Here is a 26,034-nt window from a genome sequence, read left to right on the forward strand (position 1 = left end):
AGTTCACATAAAACGGCAAAAAGTTTTTCAATTATTGTAAAAAGTGTTAAAAGCGACGACCGAGCCAAAAAGACACCCACTCTGAGAGCGAGAGTGAGACCGGCAATAGGAGAGCGAGAGAGAGAGAGAGAGAGAGAGAGAGAGAGAGACTGGGAGAGAGAGCAAGTTGTTGACAGTAATATGTAGTCGTATTATCGCACTGGGAAAAGGAGAACGGTGCAAAGATTTCATAAATATTCATATCTGAATCTGTTTCTGTTACGGAGAAACCCAATTTAATTGCGTCAATTCAATTTTCGTTGGAAAACAAAAACAACAACAACAAAATAATACCAACAAATGTTTAAATATCGTTAATTGTTTCTACGTCAATTTTTCATATTTGTTTTTTTTTTTGTATTTTTTTTTTTTTTTGCCTATAATTGGTCTGTGTTACAAAATTAAAATCTGAAATTGGTATTGTTTTTGAAAATGTAGAAAGAGTGCAACGATTTGTAAGAAGTGGAGCACAGCCGCCGCTGAGCGTTGGAAGCGTGGAAAGTGTGTAAAAGCGCCATAAAGTTGCCACAGAGCACAAAACAAAGAAAACAAATAAATAAGAAATAAAAAGACAACAATAAACTAAAAAGAGAGCGCAAACAAGAAACAAATAACTGACAAGTGGCCAAAGACAACGCCAAAATGAATCCGAGGCCCGTGGGCATTGGATTCGGATGCGGCCGCAAACCACCCAACAATGCCAAGATGCGTTCCCGATGGCCGCCACCACCTGCACCACTATTGTCATCCACAGTGCTGCCAGCGGCCGCAACAGCGGCAACAACAACACTATCAGCGACAACGACAACTGCAATGGCAGCGACAAAAACAAAATCAACAACAACAACAAGAACAACACTAAGAAAAACAGTTAAACAACAAATACAACAAAATCAAGATGAACAACATCAACACAGCAATCATTGGAGCAGCCCTCGCCCACAAATGAGCGCCCTCCTCGTACTCCTACTGACAATGGTAGCCATCAACAACTTGGACAGCTTCCTAACCCCGGCAACGGCAACCCTGCTCGGCGAGGCGCGACTTCGACAGAGTCCAACAGGTACGTTCCACAACTTGTAAGATCGATAATTAGCCTTGAACATTGATAGCAAATTGACATGGTTTGCTTACCATAATTAACCTAATTGAAATCAGTCGAATTTTTGGATACATTACGTGTGCCAACGGAAAATGTTGTTATACAAACATTCTTCGAGAGTTGAAAAGAACAATCAAACTGTTGTCTTACGTCAAGTTTGCCAAAAACTTAGCCTTTGTCTCTAATTAAAGTATATTAAATTGTTTGAATTTGAGCCGGAAGGAAAACTTAATGCTAGATTAGTAAATATAAACCAAATCGGATTAACCACAAACCAAGCATTCATTTTGCCCCACTTGGAGGGGACCTTTTAAAAGAAATCAACTTTTTAAAAAGCTCTGTTTCTTTATTTAAGAATTTAAAGCAGATTAAAAACAAAAAAAAAAAAACTTTAGTGTGTGTCAAGTCAACCAAGCAACCAGCAAACAAATTTTTGCAAATAATAATACCTAATCGAGATTCAAGCTATTTTGAGACTTTTACGCTTCTCTGAATATGCCACGTATTTTCTACAATTTTTCCATTGTAAGGCTCATAAATAGAACTAGCTCCAATTTTTCGCAATAAGTTTTGATAAGGAATAAGATAAAAGAAAATGTCGCCGTTTTATCTGTCTGCTTTCAAGCTATGACCAATTGCAAATAGAGGTCACAAGGTGACCTATTCAAGTGGCGAGGAGTGTATGCATACTGATACACTTGTGTGTGTAGAGTCTTAAGGCGCAAGGAGAGCCACAAAAAAGTTTGCTTAAAAACTTAAAACAGAAAGAAGAAGCAGAAGAAGATAACCATATGGGAGACAAGGGACAACAAATATGAATACACAAAAATGACTGCATGGAAAACTGTAAAAAATTGCAACATTTATGTGGCTTTAAGTGGCGCCGCATCTTTGATTCTCTGGCTGGCTGCCATTGCGCTTTGTATTCGCATCGAATATAAGGAAATCATTAGCCAAGTTGAGATATAGAAGAAGCCACAATTTTGAACAAAGCCCAAGACTGACAAGGATGAATCCAACTACTCATTGCAAATACATGTAAAACTATTTTCGTAATGATATTCAAAATAGAGCCGTAAAGAGCAGCATTCGACAGAAGTATCTGCTCAGCAACACATGGAAAATAATACGGAGCTTAAGTTCTCTTCAGTCATTTAGTCAGTTAGTTGATAAAAATACACGCCACAAATCAGATAAACTTTAAGTTTTATGGCAAATTGATTATGCCTGGCAAGAGTGCATCAGTAGCAAAACAAAAAAGTTGACTAACACCCGCAAACACACACACACACACATGTACACACACACACACAAACACACACACACACACACACTCGGCAAGAGTTCTTCACAAGATTCGATGGCAAAAGTGCGGCAAGTTTGTTTTCGCCTTGGTTCTCCCTTATAATTTTTATTATTTCTTTTTTTTTTTTTGTCGTTTTGTATTTGGCTGCTGTTGTTGTTGTTGTTGGCGTTGTTATTGTTGTTATTGTTGTTATTGTTGTTTTCATTGTTGGCTGCTGCCTGAAATTATGAATCAGGAAGTCTTAATAAGTGCAATTTCAAGTCGTTAGTCACATAGAGAGCTCTCGGCACGTCTTGGCGAGAACAACAGACTGGCGACTACATTTAGCTATAGTTGCTGCTCTTCTTCTTGCCACGCACACTTATGTACATACAGATATACATATATATATATATATATATACATTTATATTTATGTATGTGAAATATGCGGGGGCGTCGTGTTGCAGTTGCCGTTGATTTTAATTAAGTGAAACGTTTAATGTGCGCCACAGATTTGTGTGTTCGCGCCCTTGATGCCGGCGCTGCCGTTCCAGGGGTGTTGGTTGCAACGGGGCGTGGTGGGCAGGAGGAGTAGGAGGAGGTCGGTATTCAGTCAGGGGCAATAACTTTATGGCGAGACACATGTAGCGTAAAAATGCCATAGTAGTGATCAAATTGCTTTAAGTGGATCTTTAAAACAGTGGATTGTACTGTGCCACACACTTATGCATACTGCATACACTGTGAAAAACAAAGCATTGCAAAGCATATTCAAATCAATTCAATATTTATATATAGTAACAAATAGTTTACTTAACATTTACAGTTCATATTTCAAAGCCAGAATAAGTAGTTGAAGTAATTCTTTACGTCTTCAGAATAAAATTCGTTTCGAATTCATTTTCATTTTCATTTTCATTTTAATTGACAATTTTAATTCTGATAAGCGATATCCAGCACAATTTGAACTTTCTTTTTGGCTCGCTCTCAGACAATTTATAAAATTGATGCATCAGATCTGAAATGTACAGTGTCTCACACCTTATTTCGACCAGTGTCTAGCTAATATGTTAATTGCCTGCCATAAAGTAATTATACATTATTATTCAAAAATCCCAATGACCGATTATATATGCATATATTCATCACCAACATGAATATATGATCCCAATAAACTGAGGTTTCCCCCATGTATTTTGGATTTGTTTTCAGCTTTTTGACAAATTTTAATTAGTTAACTAATATTTTCATAAAAACTAAAGTTTCTTTTTCAAACGTTAAGCAACATGAAACAAATTGGCATTTAAACATTTTGCGTTTGTTTCCTTGTCTAAACTTTATAGCACTTTACATTTTTTGCTCGACACTGGTCGCAATGAGGTCTGAGACACTGTATGTTGTTAGTTACACCCTCCAAAAAAGCGGAAAACAATTTTCCGACCACGCCCACAAAATCTGAAAAGCCCATATCTCCAGCAATTCAATTTACCAGGAACCTCCTTCAACGATTGATAAAAATAAATAAAATCAGAGTATTTCGCAGCCAGTTGTTTGTTTGTTGTTTGTTGCTTGTTGTTTGTTGTTATTGTTTTCAGCTGTTGCATGAAATATCAATAAAGATTCATGGTCTGCAGTGGAGACGGCACGTACCAAATTAAAACTTAAAATTGTTTATAAATTTCCATTTGGCTTTAATTCAATCGGAACTAAACTATTCCAAATTGTTTACTGTGTACAAAACTCACAGCACATTTAGACGTGAGACAGTCAAGCGGTAAGCGCCTGATTTGAGTTCTCTTCATAATCGTACATGTATCGCTTGAGCCCAGCTGAGTTTGGTGCAAGTGCAAGGGTCCGCTATACAGTCAGTCAGTCAGTCAATCAGTTAATCAGTCAGTCAGTCAGTCAGTCAGTCAGTCATGTGACAGAGCAGCGTGACAAACAACCAGCCAATGTGTGCAGTTTTTCTCATTTCCCCATTTGGACGACGTTTTCCTTTTCCTTGTGCTTCATGTTGCTGCTGCTGCTGCTGCTACTGCTGCTGCTGCTGCTGCCGTTGCTGCTGCTGCTGCTACTGCTCTGGCAACAATCAAATAACAACACAACGTCATTTAATGCAATTTGCTGATTGCGCTCTATGCTGTTATTATTGTGCTCCTCTTGCAAAAAGCTCCGCTGTACCTTTTGACATTTGAGCAGAGTGTTGAACAGACCTGACTATGCACTCTATATATATGTATATCCCCCCGTCCCCGTCTATCGCTATATCTCTATCTCTGACACTCACATCGATACCCACTCTCTATCCGTCTTACTCCAGCTTGCACATGGCTGTTGCATGGGTGGCTGGCGCCAAAGAGCAAAAGGCAAAGAAAAGAAATGGCTTTAATGACATTTAATAAACAACAACACAACAACAACAACAAAAATCACTGCTAGACACATGAAGAGAGAGAGAGAGAGAGAGAGAGAGAGATAGGAAGAGGGAGAGATTGAGAGAGGTATAGACAGTGGTGGAGAGTTAGAAAGAGAGACAGAGCAGCAGCAGCAGCAGATGAGACAGTCTGGCAACCGGATTCAAATTCCAGTTTCAATATGACAGACGGGGCAACGTCGAGAATGCAGCTGCAGCAATCGATGCCTTTGACTATCTGCTGCTGCTGCTGCTGCTGCTGCTGCTGCTGTTGATGATGCAGTTGATGCAGTTGATGCTGCTGCTGCTGCTGCTGCGGCTGCTGCTGCATCACTGCAGGTCGCATCAATATCAATGTGCGAGTTGCAGACTGACACCCATTCAAACCTACAACAACAAGCCACAGCATCAGCAGCAGCAGCAGCGCCAGCAACTGGTTTTATCCTCACTATTTATGATATTGCCTCATCATACTTTACCTACATACATACATGCATACATATATACATACATAAATACATACATGCATACATAGATACATTTATGTAATATATATTAGATCACTGCAACTGCCAAATTCTTGTCAATCACTTCCTTTAAGCGTTTCAATTTTCCACTTCAACGCCTGAAGAAATGTAATCCATTTCACAAACTAATTCCATAGAATTTGGTACATTCATCATTTGTATGATTCAGTTTATTAACTAAAACAAATGTTAGCTAAGTCAACCGGTTTTATTTTACAATTTCTTGTTCGTATTCTGCAAAAAACACATTCATTTTTTTACATCAATAGGCAGAACAACTATCGATTGCTACTTAATTGTAATAATTGTATAATTGCTACTTAATTGTAATAATTGTATAATTTTCATAATTGTATTTTCATTATTTGAAACTTATTTAATATGATTTAAAAAATTTGTTCCAAAAAAATTCAAGAATTCAATCAGGAAGTTGATAAAATAGAAATCTTAAGTAATTGAATTAATTCCGTCTTCAAATTGAATACCAGTCTCAAATCCAACAAACATTCTCGATTTTAGGGGAAACATCCTTATATACCTTGATACATATATCATATCTTGATTATACTCTTTGAGTATTGTTCTCTATTTTCACTCAATTTAATGTGAGCAATATAAATTGCAAGTTGTGTCAAGTTCGAGAACATTTCTGTTGTTTATCGGTGCACAAAGCTCAAACCTGATTGATCAAAGATATTCAAATGTATTCTATGCTTCAACTATTTGTGTGAATCATATTGTTTTAGAATAAACTTCAACATATACTGTGGAAATTATAGATAAATAAGTATTCATATTTGAGTATGACTCATTTTCCGGTTTGAGCAGCAAAGTAAAACTATTTTTCTTTTGAGTGGAGCACTTCAAACTAAAGAAAGTTCGACACGCTTTGATGGCTACTTGCAAAGAAGACCAATTGTGGTGGGTGGTGGGTTGGTGGTGCGGTGGTTGGGTGGTTGGGTGGGACGATGTGGCGTTGCCTGCTACCTAATTTAGCATAATTTAGCTAGTTTTTGCATATGCCTATAAATGTATATACGACTATATAGTGATACACTTGGAAAAAAACCAATGACAAACCATCTTCCTTATTGCATTTAAAATTCAAGAAGGGAAATTATTTTTAATAAGTAAAAATAATTATGATGCGATTGTTGTTTACAGAAATTTACAAAAATAAAGTTCGATTTGTGTTTCTTATTGCGATTTGTGTTTTGTGTGCTTTTATTTTCGATTTTTTTGAGTGTAATGCTTGTATGACCAGCTGGTCTGCTGCCGCATGTCGCTTTGGCCTTTAATCGCTATGGCAGCAGAAGCGGCGGCACCAACGTTAGCAACATCAGCAACATTGCAATTGCAACGCCAAACCGCAGCAGCAGCATCAGCAAAAGCCACCGCCATTGCTCAAAGCTTTATTTTCTACTTCTTCAGCACACGCACACATAGATACACACACACACACTCACACACAGTCGTAGACACTCGTGCGGGGGTAGAGAGGAGCACAGATACAAAGGCAGTGGGTGGCTTGGGTTGCTTCGGTTGCTTGACTGCTGACCACAAAGTTAATTGCAGCCTGCGTATGTGCATGTGTGTGTGTGTGTGTGTGTTGGCTTTGTTGTTGCTGTTGCTGTTGCCGTTGCCGTTGCTGCATTTGCGTTCGTTTGTCCGTTGCGGGCAAATAACTTTGCTAATACTTTGACCGAGGCAGCAACTTTTATGAGAGCTTTGAGCGTAACTTTCGCTGCGGTCTTTGCAGGCTACTTAAGCTACACACACACACACACATAAATATATATATTCATATATATATATGTACATACATGCGACGCAAATTGCACATAAATGTTCAATGCTCAAATTCTAAAAGACACGAATAAAAAAGCATAAGGCAAAAATCAAAGACACAAACCCAAAGTCAAAGAAAACGGTTAGCTGCAGTTGCTGTTGCCATTGCCGTTGCCGTTGCTGTTACAGTTGCTGATTGCGATTGCAAAAAAAAAAAAAAAAAACAACAAAAAAAAGAATCTGTGGCTGAGAGTCTCAGGCTGTTGCCTACAACTATTAGATTACCTGTGTGTCAGCAGCATCGCAAAAATTGCATGAGGCGACCGAAACCAGTTTTAACTGCATTTTCCAGCAGCAGCTTGCAGCAAGTTCCACACACACACACACACACATACAAATACACACAAACACACACGCAGTCGCAGTCGCAGTCGCCATTGCCATCGCTGTTGACATCACTGTTAACGTCAGCAGCGACGCGTCGCTTTGCGCTTCGCTGGCTCCTTGATGCCTGCCAAGCAGCACCCACTTTGCCCTGCTAGCACCGCCCGCCCCACCTCCCCACCCAGGAACCAGCTTCTGCTTCTGCTTCTGCTCTGCTGTGCCGGCCGGTTGCTGTTATTGTTATTATTGTTTGTTTGTTTGTTGCTCGCTGCTGTTTGTAGGCAACGGATTCGGTTCGTTGATGATCTGTTTGTTTGACGTGTGTTGGCTTGCTTATGGGGGAGGGGGCGAGGGAAAGGGAGGGGCCGTAATAACATCTTACATACATACATAAATATATGCATACACACATACGTATATACATACATATGTACACAGGTCGACCGGTCGATGTTCGTTGTTGTGACTAAACTGAAACGTTGACTTGGTCACATGTTCTGCTCTTGCCATCTCTCTCTCTCCCTCTCTCTTGTTCTATTCGCCTCTCGGTTTTCCTTTGCTCCCTCCTTTCGCTGTTTCGTGCAAGTGTTGTTGTTGTTGTTGCTGTTGTGTGTTCGCTTGATCGCCAAGGTATTTTCTTGCTTTATTTTGTTTCATTGTTGTTGTTGTTGTTACTGCTCGGTCGCTTGCGATAAAAAATATTTTTCTCGTTGTGTTGTCGGCGTTGCTTTATTGCCTCTTTGTGTGCGCGTTGTAGTTGTTGCTGTTTTCTGTGTGTGTGTGTGGGTTTTTTTTCCGCTTTTCGTTTTGTTTTGCTGTTATTGTTGTTGTTGCTCGCTTCTCGTTCAGCATTCGGTGCCTGGCACCGGCGATCACCGTTTCAAGCAGCGACAACCCAACCAGCCAGCCAGCCAGTCAGCCAGTTAGCTAGTAAAAACAACAACAATAATCGCAGTGCATGTGCACCGCAAGAGACACACACACAAACACACACACACACACAAAGGGAAACAAGTACGAATGCTCGAGTCGAGAGCACTTGGCGATTAAAAGATACTCTGCTTTAAGGACAATATACGCAATATACACAGTTTCTCTTTGATTAATTATTGTCCACTCCAAATGTGTCAAAATAGTGGTTTAATGGTTTTGTGCAAATGCACAGCAAACAGGCAGAAGGAAGTATCCTCTCCGACCCCATAAAATAAATATGTATATATTCTCGATCGGGATCAACAGGCGATTCGATATAGCCATTTCCTTCTGTCCATATATGTATATTAAAATGCAGAACTCAAATTTGGAATATGAGTTCTCGTATACCATGTGCAGATCAAGTTCTCTACATTTGAACGATGAGTGATTCCATTTGCCAAATATCGATATATATCGATAAGAATAAAAGTCAGAGGCTTCTTAGTAACACAATATACACTCATATAGGGCTGAAGATGCCAGCTTCGTTTAGGGTATATCGTAGTCGAGCTGACTCGACAACAGCATTCTTACTTTTTCTGTTGGTATTTTGGGAATTCCCTCAAATTGTTTTATAAATGAATGAATATACTTTCAACAACACTCATACAACTTTATATATTTTATTTTTTTGTGTAACACATTGAATATGAAACGAGTACGAACCTGTTTTTATGGCAATTTAATAATCAAAATTGTTAAATTAAATATAATGTTATAGACAATTGATTTTTCCATGTGCTAAATTTGTATTTCTGTCCAAGTGTATTATGAATAAAAAAATAGTGTTGACCCAATATTTGTGCATACATTTCAATTGAACCCAAGGATGTGTGAAACTATATACATATATAGTATAGATAAAGATAAAATTTATAACAGTTGGCCATAAAAAAATCTGCGCTTGAGCAATAAATATTAATAAGAACAAGTGCTAATTTGCCACAGTCTCTGCATGACTAACTAACCTTAATAGCTACGACTATTAATCACTTTTTAATATTGATGCTTATGTGTGTGCATATTTAACTTGTTCCCGTTTTCCATTTAATTGCACGCTTGGCAGTTAAAGCCATATTTTATGCCTTTGTATACGGGAGTAACTGAGCTGACATCTAAATTCAAGTCCCCACTTTCAAATAATATAATTATATGTTATATTATATAACACGACTGAATAGCAACTAAATATTCCGCATTTGGGCAAAAAGGATGTCAATTTCTAACTTGTCTACTCGATGAATCAACTTAAGGCTTTAAAAACTGTACGATAAAGTGGTCTCCAATCAATCGGCTGTGAATCTGGCTTTGGCAAAGGAGACGTGTCCTTCAATTTCAATTATATTTGGGTATAAAACCGAGTTAAATTAAAAAAATCCAATATTTCTAAAGTTAGAGAATCTGAGGTGTTGAAGCGATTGGAATTTAAGTGATTTTTTGCTACTGAAGTATCGAATACATAATCTAAACTCCTTGGCGTCATACACTGTCAGCTTGCATTCACTTATAGTTTGAGAGCTAGACTCAAAAAAAAATAAAATAAATTGAGTTATGTGTTTTGTTGTTTGCTTCTTAACGTGTCCATTCTCTGAGTCAGATGTCAGACAGAATTATTTTGCGAATATATTGTATAATATATATTTTGGGTATCCAAATGAATTAAAAAGGTAATTTAATATTGAATTTTGACTAAAATTGATTTCTTGGAATTCAAATGCACATAATAATTAAATTGTTTTAAACATAATTAATAATTATCTGCTTGTTATGCGATTGTTTGAATCGGAGATTAAATATTTGTTTCACATGTGTATTTGTGCACATTTAGCAACTGGGTTTTTTTCACTGTTAAGCGGTTTTGAGTTTTATGACACTTAAATTATATATGACAATCATTATTTTTGCACTTTGTTTTCTGTTGAAGCTTTACACTTTTTAGCATATTGCAAATTGATGCACGAGTGCGGGCAAAGGTGCCAACAAATCAATAGAATTTCTTCGAAAAGCCCCTGCACATTATATTTGTGCTTTGTGGATTTGAATTTCCGAGAATTAGTTTCAATTCGTATGAATTGAATTGAATGAGAGATCACAGAGAGATATTATTTTAATTATAGAAAGCTTTGAACTAGAAATAATTAATTTTTATCGTCAATACTTTTATGCTCTAGCTTGTGTCTGATTTGTGCACAGAACTTTCGGGAATGTTAAAGCCAGTTAACAGACAATTGTTCAACATTGGGAACAAATTAAATAAATTGTGGTTTAAACTATGTTCACATCATAAACTAATTATTATTTAATTGTTGTGAGCACCTCCGCTAAGCTTTTATGAGCTGCAGATTACGTGGCGTATGCGCAATGCATAGAACGCAAAACGAATATCTGCCGTGCTGGCCCCCATCCATGAAGCAAGCAATTTGTAATTCTATTTTCAATTTTAGTTGAAAGTTGCTCGAGCATTATGACTGAGGCTAATTCGTTATGCACAAACAAAAATTGATATATGTATATACATTTATATGTGTGGCAAGAATAATAAAATCGATTTGTATTATGTTTTAATACAAGTCCTAATCAATGTGTATATGTATGCATATACTTATCAGATTGTCTGCACAATTTGATTTCCTGTTCAGCAACAGCAACAGCAACAACAACAGCAACAACAACAGCAACAACAACAGCAACAACAACAGCAACAACAACAGCAACAACAACAGCAACAGCAACAAGAGTCATATATTATAAATGTCTAAGTAGCCACCGAACCTCACCGTCAAGCACCGACTTGTGACTTGCTCTACCTCAACTAAAAACCCATACACACACACACACACACACATACGCATACATATACAAATACATGTACATGCATAGCTTATATGTCATGCGTTCAATGCTTGTGAAACGAAAAGCGAGAAGCGGAATAGCTTTTAATTTTTTATTTTCAACTTGAAATTACCTTGAGCACAGCAGACAGAATTGACATATGACACATTATGGCACTGAAGATGGCGTCTCCCCATCACCGTGCTGCTCTTTCTAAGATTTTCTCTGCCCATACATTTGTCTGGGCAAACATGTCAGGATTTCAGCCACGTTTTATGCTGCGTATACGTAATATGCTTTTACATTGCATATTTAATCCATTCGAACTGTGCTTTCCAACGTCTGCCACTGCCTGTGAGTAACAGTTAATTGTTTGTTAAATAATTAATTACACATGCACACACAATCACACACACACAATCACACACACACACACCCAAATAACAGCTAGTATTTCTAACTAGACATTGGCAACCAGCACGGTCATCGACGTCAATATCGAGCTTTTGATTGGGGCTTCAGCGTTGACTTCACCAGCACAATGTAGACAATATATGTATACAAAATTGTCGACCTCAATGTATACGTATGTATATAGCTATTATATGTACGTAATGTGAAAAACCTTTTTCAATTTACCCTCTTTTCAGTATACAAATCTATTCAGTAATGATGCGGCTGCCTTTGTTTAGTTTATATTACAATAAAATGTGCAAAAAGGGCAGAAAAAAGAACAAATCTGTAAACATATGAAATGCTTATGGGAGATGGCAAGTAGCGATTAGTATGCTTAGAAAAGCCGAGTTCTATGATTAATATTACCTATTTTACATATATGCTGTATATACATCATATATTCTTGTATCTTATGCAGGGTGGCAAACCGGAATTGGAATCGGAGCCGCATGTTTACCGATTGAAATTCAGTATTCGCAATTGAAATCAGAATCTAAATTTCAAAATAGCTTAAGGCCCAAAAACCCGATACTGATATTGTTAGTCCTGCAAGGACTGTATCGAAGGCATTAACAGACATTAACAAAACAATACGTAACCGGAATCGGAATCGGACTCCTGACACCCTGATTTTGAATATAAAGCATGTTTTGCCATTTGCAGCCATTGTATAACTGAATTGTATTCGAATCGGTTGCGAACAGTTTTCTTTATGTGAACTAAGCCCAGTTTAGCACTTTTTTTTTCTACCTAATTTCTGTTTTGTTTTGCTTTGGAACTGAGCGTATAATCAAATACTGTGCTGTACTAAAAAAAATGCTCAAAGCGGCTTTTACTTGTTTCGCGATTATTTGCTGCGGCTGCTCTTTGTTGGCATTTTTAAGTGGGCCTCTGCATCCAATGTGAACATATTTCACACACAATAGAATTGCCACACAATTTCAGTGCTATAAGCTGCATGAGGCAGGCATTCGGCTGTTGCCCAACTCTGTTAAGGTTTAAAATATTCTCTTTTGGCTGAGCAAATATTTTCACAAAACGGAATTAAATCGATTTTGTTCGTTTTCCCAGCTCCAGCGTTAATTTTTATTTTATTTTTTATTTTTATTTTTATTTTATTTTTTTTTGTTATTTTGTTCGCTGCTTGTTATTGTATTTGGCGGCCTCGCCTTTGCTGGTGTGTTGTTATTATTTTTTAATCAATTATTAAAGTGCGCAGGCAAATGCATTTAAATTTTTTGCGCACATAGATTACCCAAGCAATTTGAAGCAATTTCCATTCATTTTCATTCATTTTCGTCATGATGCGACAGCAATTTAATATAAAATAAAAAGCAACAAAGAATTAACCTAATAAGCGGATCCATTTTATAGTGAACCTGCCATCAATTGCTGGCCAATTGCATTACGCTAATGCCACACACCATTGCCACTTCTCCTGCCCCCCCAACCATCGCCGTGCCACCAAAAACAACTACTTCCTTTGTGTGCATTGCGTTTCAACACTAAGCAGACACTGTATTGTGGTTTCATTTAATTTCATGTGACTTGATTTGGTGCCCATAATGCATTTATTTATCGAGCACGGCAGCAACAAGGCGAATTAATTGAATGGCACAATTTTCCCTCTCTGAAATGTGCAAAATTTCTTCGTAACGCGGGTTTTTTCAACTTTTCCAACATTTCTCGTTTAGTGGGCGCTTCTGGCAAACAACATCAGTAAAAAAAATATATAAAGCAAAGAACAAAAAAAGAAAATTACAAAATGGCACAACAAAATGGCGTCGCTTGCCAGTTGTGCCGTGATTTTTTGCGATTACTCTTTATGTGTATGTGTGTGTATGCAGCTGGTGTGTGTGTGCGTGTGTGTGTGTGTGTGTGTGTGTATGTGGGATGTATGTGGGTGTGTATATAGTATAACCGAATAACAGGCAAGGCCCCAAAATGCTGCAACAGTCAAAGAATATTCGCACATTTTTATGCATTTCAACGCAGTTTTCACTTATAATTAAGTTGCACAAAAATAAGTGGCGACAGTGCGGTGGGTCAGTGTATTCCGGCTTCGGTGGTGCAATTTATGTATTTGGAAAAGCTTTCAGCATTCTGCAATTCCAATTGCCAAAAAAAAACGCTTCAGTGTAGTATTGAATTAGTTGCGCTGACTGTTTGCTTCATTGGGTCTTTTGCGCTGCCAGTCGGGGCTTATAGCACGTGGGCATCAAGTGCTTGTTGCAGTCCAAATTGCCACACACTTAAACCCCTTTGGAACTTTCAGCCCAAAATAGGCAGCCAGGTTTATTTCATAATGCAGCTCAATGTTTACTCAGAGACAAAAGCTGTACTGCAATCATGTAAAATCAACGAAATAAAATTCGCAATGTTTTGTTCCCACAATTTCAAGAATATAAATAAATAAATATGAACTGTACATGAATTCAAAAGAGCATACATTTTCTGTATGTAATACAAAATGTTTACTACAGAATTGTTGTTCTCTAACCAAATTCTGCATGTAAACTTTAAAGGCCTGAACCCATCAAAATGTAATGAAGATGTGCAAACAGAATGAATCAATCAAGTCGACTTAGACAAGTCCGTCTGTGCACCTAGAGACTTCAAATTTGGAATATGAGTATAGCACAGGTATATCAAGTTCGATAATTGTCTCCGTTCTGTTGCGATTACAGATAACGTGTTGAGTTAACTAATATCGTATTTCATATTTCGGGTATCTCGTAGTGGAGCTCTCTCGACTCGGACATTCTCACATGCATTAAATGTGATGTTCTCAAGTCCAAAGTTTTCCAGCTTCCTGCAAATTCAGCTTAGCTGTTTATATGCATATCTGCATGTGTGCACATAATCAATTAATTGGCCTTAAAGTAAAGTCCATAAAACAAATACTTTCGATTGCCCACACACCTTTGCTAGCATTGTCTATCATTTGCAATCGAGCTCATTTTTACATTTGGCCCAGCTACTAAATACAAACAGCCAATTACTTAGGCTCAGCAATCTGTACGTATTTGTGGAATTGACCGCCAACAGGCTGAGTCTGAAGTCGATGAGCAGCAGAGAATACACCGAACTAATTAGCATATGTACAATTACTTATGTGTGTGTGTGTGTGTGTGTCTCTCTGCCTATCAATTTCTGCATTTCGCCTAGAATCTTGAGTTTTGCGTGGTGAGATAAGGCAAATTACTATTAACGAACTGGTTTGCCAAATGCATTGGATAGCGATGGGTTAACGCAATAGTAGATCATTAACACATACACACACACACAATCAGATACACACACAGTGTGTATTAAGTAGCACAGACGCATCTTACCTACGGCAAAACTTGCATAACCAAATAATTATTGTCAAACATTAAATGGTGTATACACAAGCTCTGGTAGAGAGAGAGAGAGAGAGCCTCCCTCCCTCTGAGCATGAATATCGAATCAGTGTTGTCAAAGTAATGCCATTTTGAATTATTTAGAGACAATTTAAAGAGAAATTTTCTGCATTGCTGCTATTCAGTTCCGTTCTACACTAAGCTGTCAGTTCTGTATTTTCGAAGTTTCCCACTGAGCGACAACACTCATACGCAGAGTTGACAGGCCAGAAAACAATGACTCTGAGTTACTGTATAGCTTTTGTACTCTGTAGCAGAGCAACGCATTTCCAACTCTATAAAGTATATATGTTCTTCATCAGGATCAACAGCCCAGTCGATATAGCCATATCCGATCTCAGATCTCAGAGAGAGAGAGAGAGGGAGACTTTTAATTGAATACAAAAGTTCTGGTTTACCCAGCGCAGGTCAAGTCTATTTTATTGCTATCGATAAGGAACACCGTTTCGCGAATATTGATACAAATCCAGTTGACATATATATATTTATGTGAGTGTATTCTGTATATGCCTGCAGTTTAGGGTGAATATTGTTGTATCCGTGTCAGCTATGGGAAATGAGAGAACCTCTACGCATGCTTACATTTGAGTGTGCAAAATTGTAAAGGGGAAATTTGACAATAAATGTAGATTATATTTCACAGCTGGGTGCAGTGTGTATCGCAATGGAGCTTACCCGACCACTGCATTCTTAATTCTTACTTTATGTTGCTCCTGTTGCTGACACCAGACACCAGCTCAAAAGAGCTTGTCAGTTAGCGTCGCTTTGGCTGAAGCTTTAGTTGCAGCCTCAGGAGCAGCTTCAGCTTCTGCTTGAGCTTCATTTCCGAAACTGGAGTCAACTTGCGACACCTTTCACATTGTCTTTTGACAGTGTAATTTCACAAAATATAACAAAGTACACAAAAGAAATAAAAAAATAAGAAATAAAAATTTGAATTATGTACAAAACTTTTTAATTACTTCCATTTATTTTGAAGCAATGTTCAAAGTGCTGTGCGACTTTGAAATTGCACATGCTGTAAATATCATGAAATCCATGTCTGTTAAAACGCAGGCAACTAGAATTCCTTGTGGCACGAGTGCTTTGAGAGCGCTTTTATTTGTCTCATTTTGTGAAGCTTCTGCAAATTTAATATTGTTGAGTTTTTCGAAATACGCTGCATTTGTCGAGTGCGGCAAATGCGATACATCAACTGTTGAAGAACACAATATAAATTCATAGCAGTTTAGGTTTCCTTACTTGTTAATGGTTATGTCAATAATATTTGTAGCCCAAATCAAGCGACGAGCTGAGTAATGAAATATTGTTTATTCGTAATGAAAATGAAAAATTAAAATTCAATGACTTGAAATTGATAGTAACTTTCAAAAATAAAGGAAGAGTTATGTATAACTCACTCTTAAGCTGCCAGTTTCATATAAATATGTTGACAATTTCCACACTTATGCAAACTTAACTTTCTCAAACAAAATGCGTATAAGACTAGAAATAATTTGAAGTATTAGCAAACTGGATGCAATTTGTAGTTATTTCATGTATACGCCAATTATTTTTTATTAGAGTTGAGAAAATTTGAGTTTTTAGTTGTGCCATGATCTCATTTACAATGGAATGAAATTATAATTGGTTTTTTTTTTTTTGTTTTTTGTTTTTTTCTCAAATAAAAGCGTTTCGTGTTCGTATGCATAGTATTATAATTAAAATATTTGTACTAATCGTGGGGAATTTCAAAGAGATTTGGACAACATAAAGACTTGATTATAGGGTATTTCATGTCTCAACAGTCACAAGTTGTTTTTGTTTTGGCATGAGCTCTTAAATGTCTTTCCATGACGCGCCCTCGCTCGCAGTTCCCTTACCTAATTTTTATTTATTTATTTTTATTTTTTTTGAACTGAAAAGCGTTTATAAATTAACTTTTTCTGCAGCAACATTTGTTGTTGTCGTTGTTGTTGTTGCAGAGATTTTTATGGCGGTGGCAGCTGAAGCTGCTGACCAGCTGACCAGCTGGATGCCGACTTCTCATTAAGGTCCACAGTGCTTACAAAAATGTCCACTCGAATGGCGTTTAGCGCGCAATTATGAGTTCGTTTTGTTGCTTTCTTGCAACTCACCCGCTTTGTTGCAAAACTATTTTACTCCATTTCGACCAAGTGAAGCAAAAAAAAAAAACGGGAGGAAAATGATAGTAATAGAGATAGAGATAGGGATGGAGATGGAGATGGAGATAGAAAACAGAAGATTCTCACTTTAATTGGTGTGGCTCAGTTTTTATTTAATTGTTGCCGTCCGCGAAACTTTAAAACACATTACTAAAGTGAGGGAGGGGATGGTGTGGCGGGTGGGGGTGCGGCTGTTGTGGGGGTAGGTTCGTGTAGTTGTAGGTAAGGGAATCTCTGCCGTGCGGCTAAATGGTATGGGTAGAGAGAGAGAGAGAGAGAGAGAGAGAGAGAGAGAGAGCAGGAGAATGGGGTTGGCATTCTGTCTGCTACGCCGTAGGCATTGAGGCGTAACAAAGCTGACTTAATGACTTTGAATGCGAGTACGAAAGAGCAAAAAAAACAAAAACGATGCCGAAATACACAAAATACACACACACACACACACACACAGCGAGAAAATTTAAGAGAGTAACAAATTAAAAATGACTTTAAAGCGCAAATGAAATTGAAGTTGAGACTCGCTGTTGGACTGCTTTGTGTAAGTATATGTGTGTCTGTGTGTGTGTATCTGTGTGTGTGTATCTGTGTGTGTGTCTGTGTGTGTGTGTGTGTGTCTGTGTGTGCGTACTAATGCATCAGAGAAAAACCGATGTGGCTGCTGCTTACATTTTAATGACGCCTGGCTCACTTTTCACTTTTCACACTCTCCAAATGTCAACAAGAAATGGACGCTGCTTCCGGCAACCATTTCTCATTTCTCATTTCTCACTCTTCACTTCTTGATGAGGAGCCTTTCGAGCTGTGAAAAATTATTTACTGACATTGACGAAGATTCCAAGCAATATGCCTATTGTGTGACCTTTTCAAGCCAGCCTACTCAGCGTTTGTCATTAAGCGTAAAGTGAGCCTTTGCCGGCTGTAATCAACCGTTGCTAAAATCACACTTTGCACCTTTTTTTAACTAGTCTGTAATTGAGCATCTTTTCCCTCTCGAACTCAGATTTTGCCTTTGCTTTTTTGCTCTTTTAAATACCTACTTCGATCCCAAGTTAATATTTTAAGTTATGCACTTAAGAATGCTTACTGATTCAATGTCAATAAATGCTTGGCAGCTTGCCAGCTTTAATCGGACTTGGATCGCAAGCAAAAGTTCCGCTTGTGGTTTCTAATTGATATTTATTATCTGACAGCCGTGCAAAATACAAATTTAAATTGTTTTTTTTTTTTTTTGTTTAATGTAGTTTCAACAACATCTCTGAATCATCTTAATACTTTGCAAAAACTTGTATTTCTCAAAACGTGAAAAGATTTGATTACTGAAATCTAAACCTTCCTTCTGTCATATTGTATTCTAACGTACTCATTTATGCTGATGATGTCAAGTTGTTTTGGAGAGAAAAGTGAACAGTTTGAGTTGAAATGCAATAGACAAATGCAATTCACAGATTTTTTAGACATGTCAAAGACCAGCAGTTGTGAGATGATGGACATAAAGTCGATCAGCTTACTTGCACCACGCTTGCATTAACCATCCCAAAGAAGATGCCACGCACCTCGATGTGTAGCTGCCACTGGATCTAATAATTTGAAATCGCTGAAATTTCGACGGGGGACAGGCAATGGATGATTCTCAGTTTTCCAGAGAACAATTGAAATACCCTTAATAAGCTAAATAGCGCTACGATGTGAATCAACCGGCGCTTTTTAAATTCATAGTCGTCTGGTGTGGCATCCACATCAGTGTATGACTTATGTATAAATGTTTGCATCTGTTTCGCATTGATGGCCTCCCCACCAGTTGACAGCTGATTGAAATCCTCACAATTCAGCAGACTGCCGTTAGATTACGTCATAGCCAGCGTTGATATAAAGCTCGGTGGATTCGGTCAGCACCTGAGCGGGAAAACAGTTACTGCGTATTGGGTGTTCTACCTCCTCCCTGTTGTGAAATACGCAAGTTCTTCAAAAATATAAACTATAACGAAGTGGAGACCAAAATGGAATTCCAGTGAAATTGTAGCTTAAATGTGTAAAAAAATTATAAACTAATCGTTGCCTGAATAGTGTATGTATGTATGAATGAGAAGTGTATATAATATATATAATACAGGAACGGACGCTTGCCATTAAGCGTGTTCAATGCGAGAACCGAAAAACATAAATCTATCATTGGGCTGAGCATTTAGTGTAATGGTGAAGGCTGCCAGAACAATAACAACAACTACAGAGCATAAATGTTGAATTTGCGAACAACAAGCTGCAGCAACAAGAACAACAACGAAGGCAACTAGAACAGCTGCAACGACAACAGCTGCAACATGCAACATGGCGAATACGTAATCACTATTGACCAACTGATTGTCTGGCTGTGGATGTTAGTTTTGTGTGTCTGCTGCGATTCTGATTGACTGCATGACCAACTGACTGTGACTGTCACTGTAAATTTTGTGAGCGAGAGTATTGCCATGGCCACACCCCCGCCACTTCTACACCCATTGGCTGTCGACAGTGCCCTTTTAATTAAACACAACTGCAACAGAAGCCGCAGATCCGCAATCGAAATAAAATCAAATCGCTACCTATTTACATCAGAGAGGGTTAGGCGTGTGTGTGTGTGTGTGTAGGTTGGTGGTGGGTTGTGTGTGTGTTTCAAGCGGCAGGTGGTGGTGTCAATTTGCTACTGCATGCTGCTGGTTGCAGGCTGTTAGTGACAGTTGCAAAGATGAATGTTTTGGGGCTCATTGTGTATGCATATTGCGAAACGCCTCTTAATTAGGCTGGCAAAATGAGATGTGGGCGTTTTGGCCGGGTTAAACTAAAGTGCATTGGCGTCATGACAGTGCAACTCCATTCTAAACCTATCTACGCAAACAATAATCAAAATCGTACAACGAACTCGACCAAAACAAATTTAAATTATACAAAAAAAAAAAAAAAAAACGAAACAAAAAAGCGTAAAATAAAAAGAAATTTGTTAGTTTTGGCAAAAAGCGTTGAACATTTTTAGTCGTTGCCGTTAACAAACTTGTGGCATTTATTTTTTGTATATTTTTTTATTGCATTTTTGATAAATGTTTTGTTGTAGCAGCTGCATTGCTTTAGTATTTTGGGCTGTTCAACACCATTGACCACGAAACAGCTGGTGCGTGACATTGGGGCCTGGTTGGGAATTTGAATTGCAATTGCTACTGTCAGTTAGTCAGTCTGTCAGTCAGTCAGTCAGTCAGGTCTCTCTGTTGGTCAGACTGTTGTGACAATGTGTTGTCTGCTAGTAGTTGGGCGAGCTGTAACTGAAATACCATACACCGCCTGCATGCCCACATACCAATTGCCAAATGCCAAATGCCACATGCCACATGCCCACATGCCCACATGCCACATGCCCACATAATAATTTACACAATGTCCTTTAACTGCATTTGCAACTAACTAATTTCACTCATAACTAATGGAAATGCTATAAATTTGATCACCCAAGCTTGGCAATTTTTTAAATTAATTTCACTCTGAAACGAGATGTCAGAAAATGACACAGAATAAAATCCTTGCCAAATTCTTACGGCTTTTCACATTTTTAATCAATCAAAAGTCATGCTGCCATTTAATTTGCAAGTGGCCAGCTTTCAGGACTTGATGTATATCAAAATTCACTTTTCTTTTGAATTGTTACATTTTTATTCATACAGATTTTATGAAATATGTCAAAGGGAGATTATCGCCAACATTAAGGTCCACCATGAGCACAGACTTCCAATTTAAGTTTTGTGCCAAGTGAATTTAATTTAAATTTCATATACATTTTTTAGTTAGAAAATGTGTCTAAATGTTATTGTTTGAAAAATGCAGCTAATCGTTTTGGGATTAAAAGTAAGCCAAGTAAGCTGTCCGATGATAAAGCTTCACTGTACATTTTGTGTAGAAATTGTTTGTGCAAATTCATTCGGCATGATTGGTTGAAAGCTTTGGATTATGCTGCAAATCATTTATTTTTAGTGGGTATTAATTGTTGTTTTTCAGTTTTTATTATAATAACAATATTTTTAAACGAAAAAGTCCATTGTATAACTAAATAATTTGTAAATGGTATTGCCCAATTTGTCCGGAATAAAAAACTATAGTCAAATAGTCACAAACCATTATCATTGAAATAAATTTGAATGTTTTTGTCGGATTTCTATTACGAGTATGTCAAGTTCCGGGAATGTTGCCTCATTGTTTCATTAACTTTTGTATAGTCACGCACTTAATTCTAGTGTGTGTCTGTGTTTATGTTTATATTTATGTTTTATGCGTACGATTTTCGTGTTAATAATAATTGACATTACCGTTGTTGCTGTTGCTGTTGTTATTGTTTGCCCAGATTGCTCTAGTTTAGGGTCACATCCTGCAAAATGTTGTGGTTATGTTCAGTTGCCACATACACACTCACACACACACTCACACACACACTCACACACACACTCACACACACACATGCGCTCACTCACAACTTTATTTGTATTTGCCCAAATATGCGAATCAAAGTTTATTAAATTACAAATTGCTGTACTTAACAGCACGGAGAGAGTTGGTAGTTCAGACCGCTGTTAATTTATATTTGTGTGCATATATTTCTTTATAATACTATATGCACATTTTGAATATATTTAAATTATTTACCAAATGCAGCCTAAATGGTCTGCCCGCAAAGGAAGCTCATTTATGCACTTGTGTTGCTGGAAAATCATGACCGTTTTCATGAAGTTTGCGTAAAATGCTTTGCTGGCTCTCGAAATCAATTGGCTAATTTGTAAGCTGAATCTCTCAACCCCCCCTCCCACTCCCACTCTCTGCACTCCATGCTGCGAAACGCCTTGTGATGGGTTTCATCTTCTGCATGAGCGGTAATGAATTGATGGCTGCCTTTTGGCATTTTCGATGGGGTCGCTGGCGTTGGGTGGTGTGGTATGGTCGTGTATGCCTTTAAGCTGGCCCAATGAGAGAGAGAGACCCATGGCACCGAAAAGTTGGGCAATTTGAAATAAAAGCTTAACTCAATTATTTGATGGCACCTCGAATAATTGAATCGCCATTCGTCGTTACACGCTTTTATCCCCGTCTCCGGACCTGCCCCCTCTTCCTGCACCCCCGCCCACTGCGCTGAATGGTTTGCCTAACAGACTTTGATGACAGCTCAATGAAATTCAGAGGGGGCGCTCTACAATTGAATTATCGAAGTCGAATGTCCGTGCCGATCACGCCCACACATACACACATAGATACACACACACACACAGACATACACTGCACACCCGTCCCCATATATAGAAATACAATTAAAATCAAAGAAGTGTATGAATGTGTGTGCGAGTGCAGGCATCGACAATCAAATAAAAACGCAGCAGGCAGACTACCATTCAGAGTCAGTTTAAAAAATTGAACAAAACTCTTGCTGGACAATACGAAAATTGAAAATTGAAAAGTCACAGTTGAAATGCTGGACGTTGGATCAGAGGAGAGATTGGAGATTGGGGCAGGCGGACACTGTGTGTGAGAAGGGTCCGTTGGGCGTGTCCATTAGGAACGTCAATCAGTGCTTGCAAATGGGCCAAATGGAAACAATAATGTTAATATCAGCAACGACAACCGTCAGCACTAAATGAATGCCACACTCAACATTGATTGAGCAGATACGCACTCAACCAGCCTACACCTGAGAGCTTTATGGATTTTATTGGTAAGCCAGCAGCAGGCTTTCAACACAGACCAAATTCGATTATAATTACACTGTGAATCACACTTTATAATCAAATAGAGAAGAACAGGTATTTATTTATGCATAGGGTTATCACTGACTAAAAAAAAAACAATATTCTCTGGAAGAAGTCTCTGGCTGATTGCTCATATGGTGGCAATATTCACTCACATAGGAGAAACAATGTCGGCCCTTCTCTTTATATGCTTAGTCGTTGCATTCGCATTTTCCCAAAAATGGCTGGTTGTGAAACCTAATCGCAGCTGTTTTATTTGTTTAGGATCAAAAACTATATATTTTATCCAATATAATTGAACAAAAAGTCTTTTTTTGCTATTACAGGCAGTTGGATTCGAATTTTGAATACATTTTCAATACATTTAATTGGCACATTCGGTTGTCTGTCTGTTTGTATGTGTGTGTGTGTGTGTGTGTGTGTGTGTGTGGGTGTGCATGAAAATGTTGGGGCTTAAATGCCCCTCAATCGGAGTGAGTCGTGAGTGTGAGCTTGCCGGGAGTGTATTGTGTTTGCACAGGTGTGTGTAAATATTTGAGTGCCATTCTGGTTTTTGAGTGGGGGAATGGACGGAGTATCAATGACTTGTGGCCTCGGCCCGATAAACAAAGCATCGTCTTTGATAGACGTTGGTCACGTGGAGAAGGCGGAGGAGGTGAAGGAGGAGGAGGGTTGACGGCTAATTAGGGAGCGGGGTAGTCAACTGTGCAGCTGGTGGCTTTTGCGGTTTTCATTTGCTTATTTAAATGCCTGATGATGTTTGATGGAGGCCGGGACTTGGGTCGTAAAATAAATCTGCCATAAAACCGCAGACAACTTAAATTGAGGCACTCGATTGCGAAAAAGGCTTGAGAACAGCAGCTGGAAGAAGCATCAGGCACAGCCAGAAGATGGCCACTGGCCACGTTTAGCAAGATTAATGCCATGCATTACCATTGGATTTGTTCAACAGCAAATTGCAGTGAGCATCCGCCCCACCACACATATGCCTCAAATACACAAACATATAATTACTTAGAGATTGTCACATGATTACGTATGTATACACAGAAATAAATACAAAAGTTATGTTAAAGGCTTCGCAAACTAATGGCAATTTGATGTCGAATTTTTGCCAAGCGGGCGCAATTCGTAGAGAAATTAAAATGTGGCAAAAATAGATTAGTAAATGAGTAAATGAGCTAAATAAACATAATTAACAACAACAGCAACAATAACATCAGACAACAGTCAGCTGGCAGCAGGCAGCAGGCAGCAGACAGCAGACAGCAATTTGCATAGTTGGAGAGCATCATTTCAATTAACAAAATCATTGCGGCCAATTAGAGAAAGCAAACAGCAGCAACAACAATCTGCTAAGCAACAACAACAGCAACAACAACAGCAACAGCAACGACAACAGCAACAACAACAGCAACAACAACAGCAACAACTGCAAAAGCAAAAGTCATGTAATTCAAGAAAATGTTCGCGCTTATTGACATCGCTGTAAACCATCTAACCCATGCCAACCACCCCTCCCCACCCAGCCACCCATCCACCCAACCACCGAGACCAACCGCTTCCATTGCAACAAGCCAGCAATCGTGAACTCTTTCAACAATTTCATTAATGAAGCTGGCAGCGACGCTGAAATAAATTATGTTAAATGCTAAATTATTTTCTTGCGCCAGCGGACAAGTTGACTCGACGCGTGTATCTGTATCTGTATGTGTATCTGTATCTGTATCTGTATCTGTATCTGTATCTGTATCTGTATCTGTATCTGTATCTGTATCTGTATCTGTATCTGTATCTGTATCTGTATCTGTATCTGTATCTGTATCTGTATCTGTATCTGTATGTGTATCTGTATCTGTATCTGTATCTGTATCTGTATCTGTATCTGTATGTGTATCTGTATCTGTATCTGTATCTGTATCTGTATCTGTATCTGTATCTGTATCTGTATCTGTATCTGTATCTGTATCTGTATCTGTATCTGAATCTATATCTGTATCTGTATCTGTATCTGTATCTGTATCTGTATCTGTATCTGTATCTGTATCTGTACCTGTATCTGTATCTATATCTGTATCTATATCTGTATCTGTATCTGTAAATGAGTGTTCAGATTCTTATATTTCTGCTTCAGACAAATGGCATTCCGTTTTCGATCAGTTTTTTAAAAATATATTTTTCTTTCGTCACTGTTTTACTCAAGTGTCGAGAGTTGAAACTTCGTGACGAGTTTCTCACTGACATTCGATTCAATGCTAAGGTCATGTTTAATATTCACTAAACAGTTATAAAGGCTACGTTATCCCAAAGACAAAGCATTTGCCGGTTATCAGTTAGTTAACAATTTTAAAACTAATTTGGATTTGTGTTATGTAAATGTAAATAAAGCAACAATACACAAAGTTATGCTCAAACACAGTGAGAACCATTTTGTAGTTATTGGCGAAATTTCAGCTTTCAAATGAAAAATGGCATATGATAAATGGCAATTTGGCTAATCCCATAATGCAGTCGTTAAATGCTGTAAAAACGCTTGTGAAGTATTAGCTTTAACTATGTCTACAAGCAGTTTGTGCAAAAGCACAAACCAAAACTATAGATTAAAATAAGTGAAGAATGCTGTGGCCAGTTGATAAATAATGTGATATATACGAGAAGGCTCTGGCTATTTTAGTCTTTGGAATCCGAGTGCTTATACAGACGGATCAGACGAATATATATGCTTAATGGGACCGGGGATGCTTTCTTCTGCCTGTTCGAAATTATTGCACATTACGCTCAGGGCAATTTAAGTTGTTTGCCAAGAGAGATGAGAATATGAGCTGTCGGGTCGTCGCAGAGCAATCGATAAGTGACAGTCGACAATCGACAATCGACAATCGAAAGCGAACAAAATACAACGAGTGACAGCT

General features: G+C 38.1%; 2 protein-coding genes across 2 annotated transcripts in view; both read left to right on the top strand.

The window, feature by feature from the left end:
• Positions 1–477: 477 nt before the first annotated feature.
• LOC116805649 lies at positions 478–888 on the top strand (the record flags this gene model as incomplete). Its single annotated transcript, XM_032738919.2, has 1 exon — positions 478–888. A coding segment is annotated over exon 1 (207 nt), but the record flags the coding sequence as incomplete, so codon positions are not given.
• Positions 889–902: 14 nt separating this feature from the next.
• Positions 903–26,034, top strand: part of LOC6565840 (low-density lipoprotein receptor-related protein 2-like) — a 129,280-nt gene continuing 104,148 nt past the window's right edge. Inside the window, 1 exon segment of the mRNA XM_001992680.2 lies at positions 903–1,102. Coding sequence (XP_001992716.2) covers positions 985–1,102 — 118 coding nt within the window. The 5' untranslated portion in view covers positions 903–984.

The sequence above is a fragment of the Drosophila grimshawi genome, unplaced genomic scaffold (assembly GCF_018153295.1).
Source record: "Drosophila grimshawi isolate 15287-2541.00 unplaced genomic scaffold, ASM1815329v1 contig_848, whole genome shotgun sequence".
NCBI lineage: Eukaryota > Metazoa > Arthropoda > Insecta > Diptera > Drosophilidae > Drosophila > Drosophila grimshawi.